The sequence below is a fragment of the Rhinoraja longicauda genome, chromosome 15 (genome assembly GCF_053455715.1).
Source record: "Rhinoraja longicauda isolate Sanriku21f chromosome 15, sRhiLon1.1, whole genome shotgun sequence".
Taxonomy (NCBI): domain Eukaryota; kingdom Metazoa; phylum Chordata; class Chondrichthyes; order Rajiformes; family Arhynchobatidae; genus Rhinoraja; species Rhinoraja longicauda.
Genome location: NC_135967.1, coordinates 8,518,118 through 8,535,314, shown reverse-complemented (window position 1 = coordinate 8,535,314; position 17,197 = coordinate 8,518,118). Strand labels below are relative to the sequence as shown.

Here is a 17,197-nt window from a genome sequence, read left to right as displayed (position 1 = left end):
ATTAAATCTTTTCACCTTCATCTTAAAAGCTTAAGCATATTTTCCTTCTTTTCTTCTTATTTTCCTATATTTTCCTCCCTTCTATTCCCCTTCAAGCTGATTTTTTTTCCTTCTGTCTAGTAAATCCATTAATAAGGTAGGCACAAGGAACTGCACGTGCTGGAATCTTAAGCAAAAAGCAAAGTGCTGGAGGATGTCAAGGGCTGAGGCGGCATCGGTCTGACCGGCTGTTCCTCCTGCACTTTGTTTTTTTCTCAGGAAAAAGAAGGTAAATGTGTTTAAACTTGGAAACTCATTTATACAGAAAATGGTTGAGACGCGGGTCTTTCAGGAGGAAGGGAGATGGGTATGCAGGAGAAACAAGATTATTAAGATAAATGCTAAAAGGATGAGATGGATTATGAGGAAACTGGTAAAAAGCACCAACAAAGGCTAATCATATGAAATGGCTTGTTTCCGTGAAGGATAGACACAAAGTGCTGGAGTAACTCAGCGGGTCAGGCAGTGTCTCTGGAAAACAAGGATGGGTGACGTATCGGGTCGGGACCCTTCTTCAGATTGTGCTGTGTATTCCATGTACTTTTATCTAATTGGATTTCAATATGCTTGTTTTTTTAATTCTATGCTGAATCTTAACTTGTGTGAGAATGATCGTTTTCAAGGAATGGCAAAGTAAATTGTCAGTGATTCATTAATAATAATGTCAATTCTCACATGTTCACCAATTGAAACTAATATTCAGTTGTTTATATGAATAACAAACATTGATGGTATAGTGCCAAGTTATGTTTAGTTTCTGTTGCCACCAAACATTCGATGTAGCGGTCGGTGCCCTAGCCTTTCAGACAACATTGCTATTGCAGAGTTAAACTGCAGTGCAGGCTTCTTCCTTGCATCACTGTTGCCCACTTGTGGCCATTTCCTTGCACTGCAGATCTCATCTTAGAGTCATACAGGAAGGAAACAGGCCCTTCTGACCAATCCACCCATGCCAAACAACATACCACATCCGAGCTAGTCCCATTTGCCCGCGTTTGACCCATATCTTTCTAAACCTGAATGTAATAAAAAGGATATTTCATATGATTAACCTTTGCTGGTTTAAATCGAAGGTAGACATGAGTAACTCAGCGGTCATGCTGCATCTCTGGAGAAAAAGATGGGTGACGTTTCAGGAAGGGCCCCAATCTGAAACGTGTAGGAAGGAACTGCAGATGCTGGTATAAACTGAAGATAGACACAAAATGCTGGAGTAACTCAGCGGGTCAGGCAGCATCTCAGGAGAGAAGGAATGGGTGACGTTTCGGGTCGAGACCCTTCTTCAGTCTGACCCGAAACGTCCCCCTTTCCTTCTCTCATGAGATGCTGCCTGACCCACTGAGTTACTCCAGCACTTTGTGTCTTTTTTTCCTAAGTAGCCTCTTGTTACAGGAAATCACGTTATGAAGACAATTGTGGGGAAAGCGGGTTCATTGCCACAATAGCCGATACCATCATCCCCACGGTAAGGGTCGGTATCTTCCCTAACCAAACACCCTGGGTGGACAGGTCTATTCGCGTGGCCTTGAATGCTCGCACCGCTGCTTACAACTCTGGCCTGGCATCCGGCAACATGGACGACTACAAGGGAGAGTCCTACCGACTGCGAAGGGCAGTGAAGGATGCAAAAAGGAGGTAATGGGACAAGGTGGAGTCACAGATGGAGCAGCAGGACACCAGGCGCCTTTGGCAGGGGCTACGGACTATAACTAGATATCGGTCCAGCACACCCTCAACCAGAAGTGCCGGCTCCTCCTTAGCTGATAACCTGAACTCTTTTTATGCACGGTTTGAGACGGGTAACACCACCAGCTCGCCGTCTAAAAACAGCACCGAGGGGGCGCTGGCTAGCAAGGCTGGAGGGGGATCCACCGCCGGGGATGTGCACACATTCTCGGTGTCCGAGCATGAGGTGAGGTGGGCTCTGACGAGTGTGAACACGAGGAAAGCTGGAGGCCCAGATGGTATATCTGGGCGAGTACTAAAGTCTTGTGCTACTCAGCTTGCTCCAGTGCTCACCACAATATTCAACCTCTCCTTGGCCAAGTCCATGGTCCCTGCATGCTTCAAAAGATCCATCATTGTACCGGTGTCAAAGAATGCCTCTCCAGCGTGTTTAAATGACTACTGACCGGTGGCCTTCACCTTGGTTGTCATGAAATGCTTCGAGAGGCTAGTCAAGAAGCACATCTGTGCCCTCCTTCCTTGCAACATGAACCCACTACAGTTCGCATACCATCTGAACAGGTCCACGGATGATGCGGTCTCCCAGGTTCTGCACACCGTTCTCTCTCATCTGGACAGCCAGGGGGGCTATGTGAGGATGCTGTTCATTGACTTTAGTTCAGCATTCAACACAATAGTCCCCAGCAGACTGGCTGAGAAGCTGCTGGAACTGGGGCTTAGCACCCCTCTGTGTGCCTGGGTCCTGGACTTTCTCACCGCCAGGCCCCAAGTGGTCAGGATGGAGGAACACACATCTAGCTCCCTCACCCTGAACATAGGATCACCCCAGGGTTGCGTCCTTAGCCCCCTACTGTACTCCCTGTACACACATGACTGTGGGGCCAGGTTCAGCTCAAACTCCATCATCAAGTTTGCTGATGACACTGTGGTGGTGGGCCGGATCTCCAACAACGATGAGAAGGCCTACCGGGAGGAGGTGGCTGATCTGGCACTCTGGTGTCAGGACAATAGCCTCCTCTTGGATGTCACTAAAACGAAGGAGCTGATTGTGGACTTTAGAAGGGCTAAACATCCAAGGACGTACACGCCACTGGAGATAAATGGGTCTACTGTGGATAGGGTGAGCAGTTTTAAATGCTTGGGAGCCCGCATCACAGAGGATCTGACATGGGCAACGCACATTGCCGTACTGGTGGGTAAAGGCAAAGCAGCACCTTTACCACCTTAGACAGCTGAGGAAATTCAGAGTGTCTCTGAGGATCCTTCATTGCTTCTACTCTGGGGCTGAAGAGAGCATCCTGTCCGGCAACATTACAGTCTGGTTTGGGAACAGCTCTGCCCAGGACAGGATGACCCTGCAGAGAGTAGTGCGTTCGGCAGAACTCACCATGGGAACTACACTCGTCCCCCTGCAGGACCTATACATCAGGAGGTGCAGATCCAGAACAATCAAGATTATGAGGGACCCCTGCCACCCCAGTAACGGACTGTTCCAGATGCTACGATCAGGCAAACGCCTCCGCTGTCACGCTGTGAAAGCGGAGAGGATGAGACAGAGTTTCTTCCCACAGGCCATCAGGACTGTCAACTTTTATAACTCCAGAGACTAAATTTTTGTCTACACTATAGTAACTTATGAACTTTATTTATATGCTGTAACTGTAATTCTTTTTTGTGCACAATCCGCAGGCATTGCCACTTTCATTTCACTGCACATCGTGTATGTGTATGTGACAAATAAACTTGACAACTTGACTAGGAGCTGGAGAGTTTCAGACCCGCCATAACAAAATAATTTGACCCGCAGGATTTTCAAAAGTAAAAGGTCTTTTCAGTAGCAAGCTAAAGATACTAAAGGAGATATGAGTTCATAATTAAAATTATGTTCCAACTAATTCAGCCCGCATAATGCAAATAGCGTTCCTTGATTCTGCGGCACATTTGGTGGAGCTGCAGCTTCACAGCGCAGAAACCTAGATTCGATCCCGACCTCAGGTGCTTTCTGTGTGGAGTTTCTATGTTCTCCCATGGGCTTCCTCCTGGTGCTCAGGTTTCCAGTCACATCCCAAAGATGTGCGGGTTTGCAGGTTAATTCGGCCTCTGTAAATTGCCCCGTGTGTGTAGGAGGTGGATAAGAAAGTTGCACAACGTAGAACTAGTGTGAACGGGTGATCGATGGTCAGCATGGCCTGGGGGGGGGGGCGGGGGGGGCGAAAAGTCTGTGTCCATGCTGTATCTTTTAATCAATCAATCAATTCTTCATACGCGTTATAACCAATTTGTGTTACAGAAACACACGTTATGGCGGAACCACGCGTATACAAATACCTTGGCATCTTTAGCCTTTAGCATTTACCCCTCTCCAGCTCCATCAGAATACTTTACGCTTAAAAAGTTACCGCACAAACTCCAGAAAAGTTACCTCACAAGGTTAGAAAAGTTACCTCACAAACTCCAGACAGCAGCGATCCAATCTGCTTAGCCTCTTCAAAAGGCGATGCCTAATTCCATGAATCTGTCAAGGCAGCCAAATCATTTTTCGGTAGCGCTGGTGTGACATGGCACAGGTGGAATGAGGGAGATTGTAGGCCGTGGGTGGATAGATTGGGGTAACATACAATCGATGAGGAAAAGATGTAAAATTAAAACCTACATTGACCAATGCAAAGCCAAACCAAATCAGACCATTGTATCACATTTTTAAACATGTTAGTCATGTGCCACTAATGTGAATCACATCATCCTGACCTTTAATTTAGTTTAGTGTATTCTCTGCTCCAGATGTCAACTTCTTTACATCGGCGAACCAAACGCAGGCTCGGCGATCGTTTCGCTCAACACCTTCGCTCAGTCCGCCTCAACCAACCTGATCTCCCGGTGGCTGAGCACTTCAACTCCCCCTCCCACTCCCAGTTTTACCTTTCTGTCATGGGCCTCCTCCAGTGCCATAGTGAGGCCCACCGGAAATTGGAGGAACAGCACCTCATATTTCGCTTGGGCAGCTTGCAGCCCAGCGGTATGAACATTGACTTCTCCAACTTTAGATAGTTCCTCTGTCCCTCTCTTCCCCTCCCCCTTCCCAGATCTCCCTCTATCTTCCTGTCTCCACCTATATCCTTCCTTTGTCCCGCCCCCCTGACATCAGTCTGAAGAAGGGTCTCGACCCGAAACGTCACCCATTCCTTCTCTCCTGAGATGCTGCCTGACCTGCTGAGTTACTCCAGCATTTTGTGAAATAAGTACCTTTAGTTTAGATTAGTTGAGTTTATCGATACAGCATGGAAACAGGCCATTCGGCCCACCGATTCCACGCGGTCCAGCAATCCCACGAATACTAACGCTATCCGACACACTAGGGACAATTTACAATTTTTTCACTGAAACCAAACAGCATACAAACTAGTATGTCTTTGGAGTGTGGGAGGAAACCGGACCGCCCGGAGAAAGCTCACTCGGTCACAGGGAGAACTGTACAAACTCCGTACAGGCAGCACCTGTAGTCAGGATCAAACCTGGGTCTCTGACGCTGTAAGGCAGCAACTCTACCACTGCGCCACCGTGCTGCCCCTCCTGACTTGCATAAAGGACTGAGCCAAGACCACCAAAGACAATTCCAAAGATACACAATAATATGAGATATACCCTGGGATTCTGCTCTCCACTGACTCACTGGGGGAAATATACTCACAGCATGTACCCTTCTCAAGCTCCAACTGAATCTGTTATATTTCAAGAAAATAACTTCAGAGTATTGGTCCAATTTGCTTATGTTTTTCAAAAAACAAATCCCACTCCATGAATCTATCCAGTAAACCTTCAGCACACTTGTTCCAAAGCAAGTCAAGAAGAAGACCGAAGCTTTGCAGTTTATCCCAGAGTGATCTGTAGATTTGCATTCACTCTTGTTGGCACAGTGGCGCAGTTGGTAGAGCTGCTGCCTCACGGCGCCAGAGACCCGGGTTCGATCCTGACCTAGTGTGCTGTCTATGTGGAGTGTGCACATTTTCCCTGTGACGATGAGGGTTTCTTCTTACATCCCAAAGAGGTGTGTGTTTGTAGATTAATCGCCCTCTGTAAATTGCCTTTAATTTTGGGGCAATTTGGCTTGCCGCCATTAAGGAAGAACCGGCGGGTCGCGACCTGCAGGGGGGAAGCTCAGAGCTTGGGCCCGAAGACCAGCGGGTTGAGGAGGAGAGAGCCGCTGGCGATGACGGACACAAGGAGTGGGCCGGTAGGAGAGGGACCGGGGTATTGCCTCCAGCACCTTCGAGGTCGGCTGCAGGAGGTGCCCCCGGGACTCAAGGCAGTCGGGCGAGGAGAGGGACGTTGGTTCGTAGACCGAGCCAGTCGAGGGTGACAGAGGAGGCCCTGCAGCAGCCTGGGCCTTGCCTGGATTGGGGGCCGCTCCAGTACATCGAGTGTGTGGGCCACACTGTGGCCTTTTTGTAAATGGCGCCAAAATATGTCGACTTGTGCGCTATGCAACAAGAATCTCACTGTGCAGTACACACGTGAAAACAAAGAACCATTGAACCATTACATTTGTAGGGAGTGGATAAGAAAGTGGGATAAGGGGTTGGAGAGGCTAGATGCGGGAAGATTGTTCCCGATGTTGGGGAAGTCCAGAACCAGGGGTCACAGCTTAAGGATAAGGGGGAAGTCTTTTAGGACCGAGATGAGAAAACATTTCTTCACACAGAGAGTAGTGAGTCTGTGGAATTCTCTGCCACAGAAGGTAGTTGAGGCCAGTTCATTGGCTATATTTAAGAGGGAGTTAGATGTGGCCCTTGTGGCTAAAGGGATCAGCGGGTATGGAGAGAAGGCAGGTACAGGTTACTGAGCTGGATGATCAGCCATGATCATATTGAATGGCGGTGCAGGCTCGAACGGCCGAATGGCCTACTCCTGCACCTATTTTCTATGTTTCTATGTTTCTATAAGATAAAACTAATGCGGATGGGTGATTGTGGACTCGTTGGGCCGAAGGTTCTGTTTCCAAGCTGTACTCTAGACTAATCTTGCACAGCATTTCCCTTGCGTTAGAAGTCAGCATAGAATAACATCATTTTCCTATCCCTTTTGCTCACTCAACCTACTGCCTTCCATCTCTCTAGCCTGCTAGTTATGGTTCACTAGCCTCCACCATGAGAGGATTTGAAGCATGATTAAAGGTGATTTATTGTGCTTATATGGGGCTGTGGTGAGGCTGGAATATTGTGAACAGGTTTGATCACCTAATCTAAAAAAAAGGATGTGTCTGTCACAGAGGGAATGCTACAATAAAACCCACTCACTTATTTGAACATGACCCACCTGCTTTCCTAATGGCTTGCGAAGTCTTATGATTTTTTTAATTGTCTAGGGCGGCACGGTAGCGCAGCGGTAGAGTTGCTGCTTTAGAGCGAATGCAGCGCCGGAGACTTAGGTTCGATCCTGACTACGGGTGCTGTACTGTAAGGAGTTTGTACGTTCTCTCCGTGACCTGCGTGGGTTTTCTCCGAGATCTTCGGTTTCCTCCCACACTCCAAAGACGTACAGGTATGTAGGTTAATTGGCTGGGTAAATGTAATAAATTGTCCCTAGTGGGTGTAGGATAGTGTTAATGTACGGGGATCGCTGGGCGGCACGGACTTGGAGGGCCGAAAAGGCCTGTTTCCGGCTGTATATATATGATATGATATGATAAACAGAACAATTCAATTCTTACGTGCAGCAGCATAACAGGCTTGTAAACAGTGTATTCATAGATAACATAATAAACAAATAAAAATCAATATTTAAAAATATATAATATCGCAAAAAGCTCGAATTTCTTGGTGCAACTCAGATAGTTTGTAATTCATAGTTTGTTTGTTGTTTGTAGTGCCAAGAACCTGATGTTATTTGGAAGAAGCTGTTCCTGAGCATGTTAGTTTACCATTACACATGTACAGATATTTCAGTGTAGGAACATAACAGCAGATGCTGGTTCAAATTGAAGGTAGACACAAAATGCTGGAGTAACTCAGCGGGTCAGGCAGCATCTCAGGAGAGAAGGAATGGGTGACGTTTCGGGTCGAGACCCTTCTTCAGACTGATGTCAGGGAGGGGGCGGGACAAAGATAGGATGGAGTAGGAGACAAGAAGCCAGTGGGAGAACTGGGAAGGAGGAGGGGAAGAGAGGGACAGAGGAACTATCTGAAGTTGGAGAAGTCAATGTTCATACAGCTGGGCTGCAAGCTGCCCAAGCGAAATAAGAGATGCTGTTCCTCCAATTTCCGGTGGGCCTCACTATGACAATGGAGGAGGCCCATGACAGAAAGGTCAGACTGGGAGTGGGAGGGGGAGTTGAAGTGCTGAGCCACCGGGCGATCAGGTTGGTTAAGGCGGACTGAGCGAAAGTGTTGAGCGAAGCGATCACCGAGCCTGTGTTTGGTCTCGCCGATGTAGAGAAGTTGACATCTGGAACAGCGGATATAATAGATGAGGTTGGAGGAGGTGCAGGTGAACCTCTGCCTCACCTGGAAAGACTGTTTGGGTCCTTGGATAGAGTCGAGGGGGGAAGTAAAGGGACAGGTGTTGCATCTCCTGCGGTTGCAGGGGAAAGTACCTGGGGAGGGGGTGGGAAGGGACGAGTGGACCAGGGAGTTACAGAGGGAACGGTCTCTGCGGAAAGCAGAAAGGGGTGGAGATGGGAAGATGTGGCCAGTAGTGGGATCCCGTTGGAGGTGGCGGAAATGTTGGAGGATAATTTGTTGTGTACGCTGGCTGATGGGGTGGAAGGTGAGGACATGGGGGACTCTATCCTTGTTACGAATGGGGAGAGGGGGAGCAAGAGCAGAGCTGCAGGATATAGAGGAGACCCTAGTGAGAGCCTCATCTACAATGGAAGAGGGGAACCCTCGTTTTCTAAAGAATGAGGACATCTCTGATGCCCGAGTATGAAACACCTCATCTCGGGCGCAGATGCGGCGTAGACGGAGGAATTGGGAGTAGGGGATAGACTTTTTACAGGAAACATGGTGGGAAGAAGTGTAGGCCAGATAGCTGTGGGAGTCAGTGGGTTTGTAGTAGATGTCGGTCACTAGTCTGTCTCCTGTGATGGAGATGGTGAGATCCAGAAACGGTAGGGAGATGTCGGAGATGGTCCAAGTATATTTAAGAGCAGGATGGAAATTGGTGGTGAAATTTATGAAGTCAGTGAGTTCTGCATGGGTACAAGAGGTAGCACCAATGCAGTCATCAATGTAGCGGAGGTAGAGTTCGGGGGTGGGGCCAGTGTTAAAAGCAGCCTCCGGGCTGAAGTTTAGAAAATACCAGCACACCTGAGCACCAGCTTCAAGGAAAGAAAGGAAATTGGGCAAGAGAAACCATATCGAACTGAAACTGAAACCAAAATCAACGTTAATTCTTTTCAACTATAAATTTCCCGTAAGTTGTTCCCCAAGCATGCAGTATTTGTTAGGCCAGGCCGTGACAATTGGTGTTTCCCAGAAGTTTATACAGAACCATAGTATAAATAGGTGAAAATGCCTCATGTTTATATAACATCAAAGATAGTCACAAAATGCACAGCGGGTCCGACAGCATTTCTGGAGAAAAGGTGCATTCGGGTTAATGTGTGGAGTTTGTACATACTCCTTGTGATCGCGTGCGTTTCCTCTGGGTGCTCCGATCTCCTCCCACGTCCCAAAGTCATGCAGATTTGTCGCATTTAAGAGAGAGCTAGATAGAGCTCTTAAGGATAGTGGAGTCAGGGGGTATGGGGAGAAGGCAGGAACGGGGTACTGATTGAGAATGATCAGCCATGATCACATTGAATGGTGGTGCTGGCTCGAAGGGCCGAATGGCCTACTCCTGCACCTATTGTCTATTGTCTATTAATTGCCCTCTGTAACTTTGACCCAAATGTGTAGGTAGTTTAAAGTAGTTTTGTGTAATTCAGTGATAATGCGTGGAATCAGGCCCTTCGGCCCATCGAGTCCATGCGGACCAGCAATCACCCATACACCAATTCTGCATGGTAGACACAAAATGCTGGAGTAACAGCGGGTCAGGCAGCATCTCTGGAGAAAAGGAATGGGTGACGTTTCAGGTTGAGACCCTTCTTCAGACACTGAAGTTCTGCAAAGTAGCGACAATTTTCAGATGTCAATTAACCTATAAACCTTCATACCTTTGGAAGGAGGGAGGAAACCAAAGAAAACCCATGCGGTCACTGGGAGAACTTACAAACTTCATAGAGACAGCACTCGTAGTCAGGATCGAACCTGGGTCTCTGGTGCTGCATGGCTGCAACTCTACCACCGCACCACTGTGCCACCCCCTAGTAGGCTAATATAAAACTGATGCAAATGGGTGATCGTGGGTCAGCATAGATCTGGAGGGCCGAAGGGCCTGTTTCCATGCTGTATCTCTGAACTGAACTAAATCCTAACTGCAATTCTACTTCAATAACAAACTAGTGCAGACTTTTTATGACCACCATTTTATGACAGCATTTTGTGACTATCTTCGATGTTATATAAATGTGAGGCATTTTCACCTATTTATGCTATGGCTCAGTGTAAACTTCTGGGAAACACCTGCCTGTCCTCACAAATATTGCATGCTTGAGGAACAACTTACGGGAAATATATTGTTGAAAAGAATTAACGTTGATTTTGGTTTGTTTCAGTTTCAGTCCGATATGGTTTCTCTTACCCAATTGCCTTTCTTTCCTTGAAGCTGTTGCTCGGGTTTGCTGCTATTTTCTAAACTTCAGCCCGGAGGCTGCTTTTAATATATCATTGAGGTGGCTTATGATGGTGGCGGGCAAATATATCCTGGAGTTAGCAGCAGCTGAGCATGGATATATTCTCAACCAAGATTCAAATACAGTAAACCTTCATTATTACAGACCATTGGGGGGGAGGGGGGGATAGTGTCCATTATTGCCGAATGTTCGCTGTAAAATCTTCTTTTGAAGTGTAAACACTCGTAATGGAGGATGTGCAGACCCACAAATAGCCAGGAGAAGACTAGTTGCTTAAAATAATGTTGGTTGAGGGATCAATATTGGTCAAAATACTGTGGAGAACCCAAACCTCAAACACACCGTGCTAAAAATTGAATGACCACTGACATAACAGGTATTTATTTCACAAAATGCTGGAGTAACTCAGCGGGTCAGGCAACATCTCAGGAGAGAAGGAATGGGTGACGTTTCCCCATTCCTTCACCCATTCCTTCTCTCCTGAGGTGCTGCCTGACCTGCTGAGTTACTCCAGCATTTTGGGAAGTAAATACTTTCGATTTGTACCGGCATTTGCAGTTATTTTCTCACACTGACAGAACAGGAACACCCTGAACTATGCTGAGCAAGTTCCACTCGAAGGAGTGACTTCTTCTCCTTTTCATCACCAATGGGGCATCTTGCCAGGAATTCAGTCTTACTGCCGAGTAAAGTTGAAAGGGGAGGTCATAAGGGATAGGAGCATAATTAGGCCATTCAGCCCATCAAGTCTATCCTATCTCTATCTATCTCTCACTCCTAACCCCATTCTCCTGCCTTCTCCCCATAACCTCTGATGTCACAAGCGCCAGAAGCACAATTAGTGTTCCTAACGGTTACTGGGCGTATGTCTGGAGATTTTACTATGATCTTTAGCTTCCTGAAGCCCAATCTGTTCAGTCAAATATTCTTACCTTTTTCCTGTACTTTCTATATTACAATTAATGAAAAAATATTCAAAGAAGATAAACGTACACATGCCCTAGGATTTTTCTTCTCCTGAAGTTTGGTTTAGTTTATTATTGTCACGTGTACTGAGATGCAATGAAAGGTTTTTTGTTGCGTGCCAACCAGTCAGCGGAAAGACAATACAAGATTACAATCAGGCCATCCACAGTGTACAAATACAGGATAAAAGGAATCTGTAGAATTCTCTGCCTCAGAAGGCAGTGGAGGCCAATTCTCTGAATGCATTCAAGAGAGAGCTAGATAGAGCTCTTAAGGATAGCGGAGTCAGGGGGTATGGGGAGAAGGCAGGAACGGGGTACTGATTGAGAATGATCAGCCACGATCACATTGAATGGCGGTGCTGGCTTGAAGGGCCGAAGGGCCAAATGGCCTCCTCCTGCACCTATTGTCTATTGAATAACAGTTGGTGCAAGATAAAGTCCTGTAAAGTCCGATTAAAGATAGTTTGAGGGTCTCCAATAAGGTAGATCAGGACTGTACTCCAGTTGGCGATAGGATGGTTCAGTTGCCCGATAACAGCTGGGAAGAAGCTGTTCCTGAATCTGGAAGTGTGTGTTTTCACACTTATGTACTTCTTGCCTGAGGGGAGAGGGGAGAAGGAACGGTCAGAGTGCAACTCGTCCTTGATTATGCTGGTGACCTTGCCGAGGCAGCGTGAAGTGTAGATGGAGTCAAGGAAGAGAGGTTGGTATGTGTGACGGTCTGGGCTGTGTCCCCAACTCTCTACAATTCTTTTTGCAGTCTTGGATAGAGCTGTTTCCGAAACCCGAAAAGTCAGCTATTCCTTTTCTCTCGAGTTGTTGCCTGGCCCGCTGGCTAACTCCAGCATCTATCCCCTACTCATCCACCCTGGTTCTCCCCCTCCCCTCTTCTCTCCCACTCCACACCAGTGTGCAAACCTTTTCCCATTGCTCCTGTCTCTCAGCTCCTTTCTCTTTCCTCCTTCGCCCTGTTTCCCACCCCTTTATATTTTCATCCACTTTCCCCAACCCCAGTCCCCTTCCACCCACTCTCCACAACCTCCAGCTTTACTGTTCACTCCTCCCCTCCCCTCCCCTCCCTTGCCTGATTCCCCATACACTCCATTCAGCCTTTGTCACGTTCTCCACCCATCTGCCAACCCCCCCCCCCCCCCTCCAACTCATCCACCCTGGTTCTCCCCCCCCTCCAACTCATCCACCCTGGTTCTCCCCCCCCCCCCCTTCTCCTCTCCTCTCTTCTCCCACTCCACACACCTTCCTCACCTAAAGTACCCAAGTACTTTACCACCTCCAGCCCCACCCATTCCCCAGCTCCCTCCCCCCTCAATCTGAAGGAGTGTTTGGAGTTCAAGGCTTCCCCTGTCCACTCCCCCTCCCCTCCTCCCTTCCTCAGATGCTGCCTGACCCGCTGAGATCCTCCAGCACTTTGTCTTTTGCTCCGGACACCAGCATCTGCAGTTAGTTCCTTGCTGTGTGTCTCCAGTGAACCTTCTCTCTCTGTCCGCCGAGGCAGTTAATGAGTGGGAGGAGATCGCCGCCTGGAGTTGCAGCACAACAGGCAGGGAGGGCTGCCTTGCTTTGTCGAGGAGCAGCCAATGGTACTGGGAGTGTGTGTGCGCGCCTCTACTCTCCTCCCCAGTCATGGCGTGGGCCGGGCTGGCGTGCCGGCTCCTGGGCGCCGCTCTCCTGCTGTACTGGGACCCGCTGTCCCTGACTCTGCTCGTCCTCTGCTGGATCGTGGAGTGGCCGGGCGGCATCGACCAGCGGGACGGCGGCGGCGGCGGCAGCGGCAGCGGGGCTGCTGCAAGAGAGTCCAGCGCTGCGGACGGGACGGTGAGCAGCCTCCTGCCTATTACACACACTCTCTCACACACAGACACACACAGCCTCAGCCTCCTGCCCATTGCACTCACACACACAGACACACACACCCGCGCGCGCACACAGACACACACTCACACTCGCACACACACACACACACACACGCCCACACTCACACACACACACACACACACACACACACACACAGCCTCCTGCCTATTACACACACACAGACAGACACACACACACAGCCTCCTGCCTATTACACACACACTCACACACACAGACACACACACACACACACACACACACACACACACAGCCTCCTGCCCATTGCACTCACACACACTCGCACACACACACACCCGCGCGCGCACACAGACACACACTCGCACACACACACACACGCCCACACTCACACACACACACACTCACACACACACTCACACACACTCACACAGACACACACACACAGCCTCCTGCCTATTACACACACACTCACTCACACACACACAGACAGACACACACAGCCTCCTGCCTATTACACACTCACGTACACACACACTCACACACAGACACACACACAGACAGACACACACAGCCTCCTGCCTATTATACTCACACACACACAGACAGCTGGGATAGGAAGCACTGCGGGCTAACTCTGCACTCACCTCCTGACGGCGACACACGGAGTTTTAGTGAAAGCTCCCCTTGTTATTGATGTAGCTGTAACCACATGCCACGCCCTCTCTCCTTTCTCTTCGCACTACCTGTTGGACTGGTGTCTGGTTTCCCATTGTAATCGTGTGTGCATTGTTCTATTTTACTTGGAGAGTTTGCCAAACAAAGTTTTTTTTCCCTTGCATCCTCTCCAAGTAAATAAAACCATCCACACGCGATTACGGGACGTGGAGGAAGGAACTGTAGATGCTGGTTATAGTAGACACAAAATGCTGGAGTGTCTGCTCTTCTCTGGAGAAAAGGAAGAGGTGACGTTTCGGGTCGAGACCCTTCTTCAGACCGAGAGTCAGGGAAGAGGGAAACCAGAAGGTACAAAGAACAAATTAATGAAAGATTCCCATGAAAAGAACAAATCAAAGCCAGCAAGGATATATAAGAAAATAACTGCAGATGTTGGTACAAATCGAAGGTATTTATTCACAAAATGCTGGAGTAACTCAGCAGGTCAGGCAGCATCTCAGGAGAGAAGGAATGGTTGACGTTTCAAAGCCAGCAAGGATGATCAGGGTAAGGTGGAGCCCACAATGGTTCGTTGTTGGCTGTGGAGAAGGTGATAACGAGTGGATGCAAGCAGTGAAACCTGGTGGGACGACAGTGAAGCGATAAGGACAACTAGGGTGGGGGAGGAACAGAGAGAGAGGGAATGCAAGGGTTACTTGAAATAACCCTTATGTGATACGATATAACTAACTCAATTTCCCTGCTGGGATAAATAAAGTTCTATCGTATCACATAAGAATTCAGATTCAGGGACAGTTTCTTCCTGGCAGTTATGAGGCAACTGAATGGTCCCCTCACCAATTTGAAAGCGGTCCCGACCTCCCATCTACCCCCTCAAAGTATCTTTAATCAGACTTTATTGAACTTTATCTTGCTCTAAATGTTACACTCTTTACCCTGCATCTGTGGGTGGCTTGACTGTAATCATGCATAGTCTTTTCACTAACTGGATAACAAAAAGCACTTCACTGTAGCTCGGTATACGTGACAATAATAAACTAAACTGATCAATCAAAAACCATAAGCTAGTCCAACAGGTAGCGCAAAGAGAAAGGAAAGAGAGTTTTTCCTCTGTATCTTGGTGCATGTCATATTAAACCAAGTGCATCTAAAAGCATCTGCAATTCCTTGTTTCTGTTTGACAAGCAAGTCAACGCTGTGGTAAAAGCCAGCTTCTTCCAGTTTCGTGCCATTGCTAAAATCAAACCATTCCTCCAATTTGATGACATTGAAAAAATCATCCACGCATTCATTTCCTCCCGCCTAGACTACTGCAGCTGCCTATACACCGAGATCAGCCAATCATCCCTGTCCCTGTCCTGCAATTGGTCCAAAACGCCGCAGCGAGACTCCTGACGGGTACCCGTAAAAGGGACCACATCACCCCCGATTCTGGCCTCTCTCCACTGGCTCCCTGTACGGTACAGAATCAACTTCAAGCTCCTCCTATTCACATACAAAGCCCTAAACGGGCTTGCCCCCCCATATCAAAAATCTTCTAACCCACCACTCTATCTCCAGGTCCCTCAGGTCGGCCGACTTGGGGCTACTGACTATCCCGCGGTCTAGGCTTAAGCTCAGGGGTGATTGCGCTTTTGTGGTTGCAGCTCCTAGACTGTGGAACAGCATCCCTCTCCCCATCAAAACTGTCCCCTCCATCGAATCCTTTAAGTCCAGGCTCAAAACCTATTTCTACTCCCTAACGTTTGAGGCCCTCTGAGGGGGCGCTGTGAACTGTTTATGTATGTGCTGTTATGTTTGTGTGCCATTGTATGTTTGTTCTTAGTACCTGAACTGATGTACAGCACTTTGGTCAAGGTGGGTTGTTTTTAAATGTGCTATACAAATAAAATTGAATTGAATTGAAGAAAAAAAACAACATCATATCAGCATCTTCAAGGGATGACATGAGATTTTCTATTGCAAAGTCTTTCCTTGGACTTCTGCTGTTGTTCATCAATATTTTGAGTACAACATGACATGCTGGAGTAACTCTTCGGGTCAGGACCCTTCTTTCGACTGGGCTACAGGTCCAAGATTCTTTGCCAGAACTGTTTGTTATTTTTTTCCCTGTTCTGATGAAGGGTTCTGGACTTGAAACATTAACCCCGTTTCTTTTTTCCACAGTTGCTGCCTGTCTGACCTGTTGAGTGTTTCCAGTATTTTCTGTTTTTATTTCAGATTTCTAGCAACTGCGGGGTTTTTTTTTACACACAATACAATACAAGCCAGGCAAGGCAAGGAGTCCCCCTGCAGCATTCCTTTGAGCTGGCGTTGGGAGCAAGATTCAATAACCTGTTGAGACCAGTGTCAGGAACTCGTTATGAAATTTCCAGACTTGCTACATCATGTTGTTTATTCATCTTCCCGGATCGGAAATCCCCTTCCGAGACAGAATCTTTTACTGTTCATCTAAAGTCTGCCAACTGACCTCAGTTTTTGACTCTCTCTGAATCACCACCAGCATAAGTCTCCTCTCCATCTTGAGAGAACAAAACCAAGTGCATTTGAAGGAATCAGACTGCCATAAATTAAAATGGGAAAGATTTGGATGAAGAAGATGCCATTTGACTCTATCCTTCCTCGACACCAAACCCGCACAGCTTTAAATCATCCTCTTAGAGTCACACAGCATGGAAACAGGCCCTTCAGCCCAACTTGCCCATACCGACCAAGCTGTCCCATCTGCATTAGTCCCACCTGCCTGCGTTTGACCCATATCCCTCTAAACCTGTCCTATCCCTGTACCATGTTTCTTAAGCGTGCCGCCCTTCGTAGTTTTCCCATTCTCAACTCCAGCATTGGGCACAAGGGCTTTTGTTGGTTGCTGTCACCTTCGATGACTCATTCAAGTATCAGAATGACTGCGTCGAATGAGGCAGAATGTCACAACCCATTTCCTTTATGCACGGTTTTTGCCGAGACAGGCAAATTGTCAAACTTGCTATGCGAAGTACGGAGTGCAGTAAAGAGGCGTGGGCAGTGTGTGTGCAAGAGAGAGAGGGAGAGAGAGAGGGAGGCCTTTGGGAGTTTAATAGGTGAAAGAACGGTTTTCACCTATTAAGAGGAGCTCAATAGGACGACTGTGAATGGATTGCTTGATCTTTGCATCAGCATTGCTGCTGGAAGAATAAGATGGTGGCTGAGTACGATTTTTGTTTAGTTCAGAGATACAACATGGAACAGGCCATTCAGCCCACTGAGT

General features: G+C 47.8%; 1 protein-coding gene across 1 annotated transcript in view; it reads left to right on the top strand.

Moving 5' to 3' along the window:
• The first annotated feature begins 13,068 nt into the window (after positions 1-13,068).
• The window catches only part of LOC144600740 (uncharacterized), a 58,580-nt gene continuing 54,451 nt past the window's right edge, over positions 13,069-17,197 (top strand). Inside the window, exon 1 of the mRNA XM_078412664.1 lies at positions 13,069-13,260. Within this exon, the coding sequence (XP_078268790.1) occupies positions 13,069-13,260 (192 nt within the window). The remainder of the gene's footprint in view (positions 13,261-17,197) is intronic.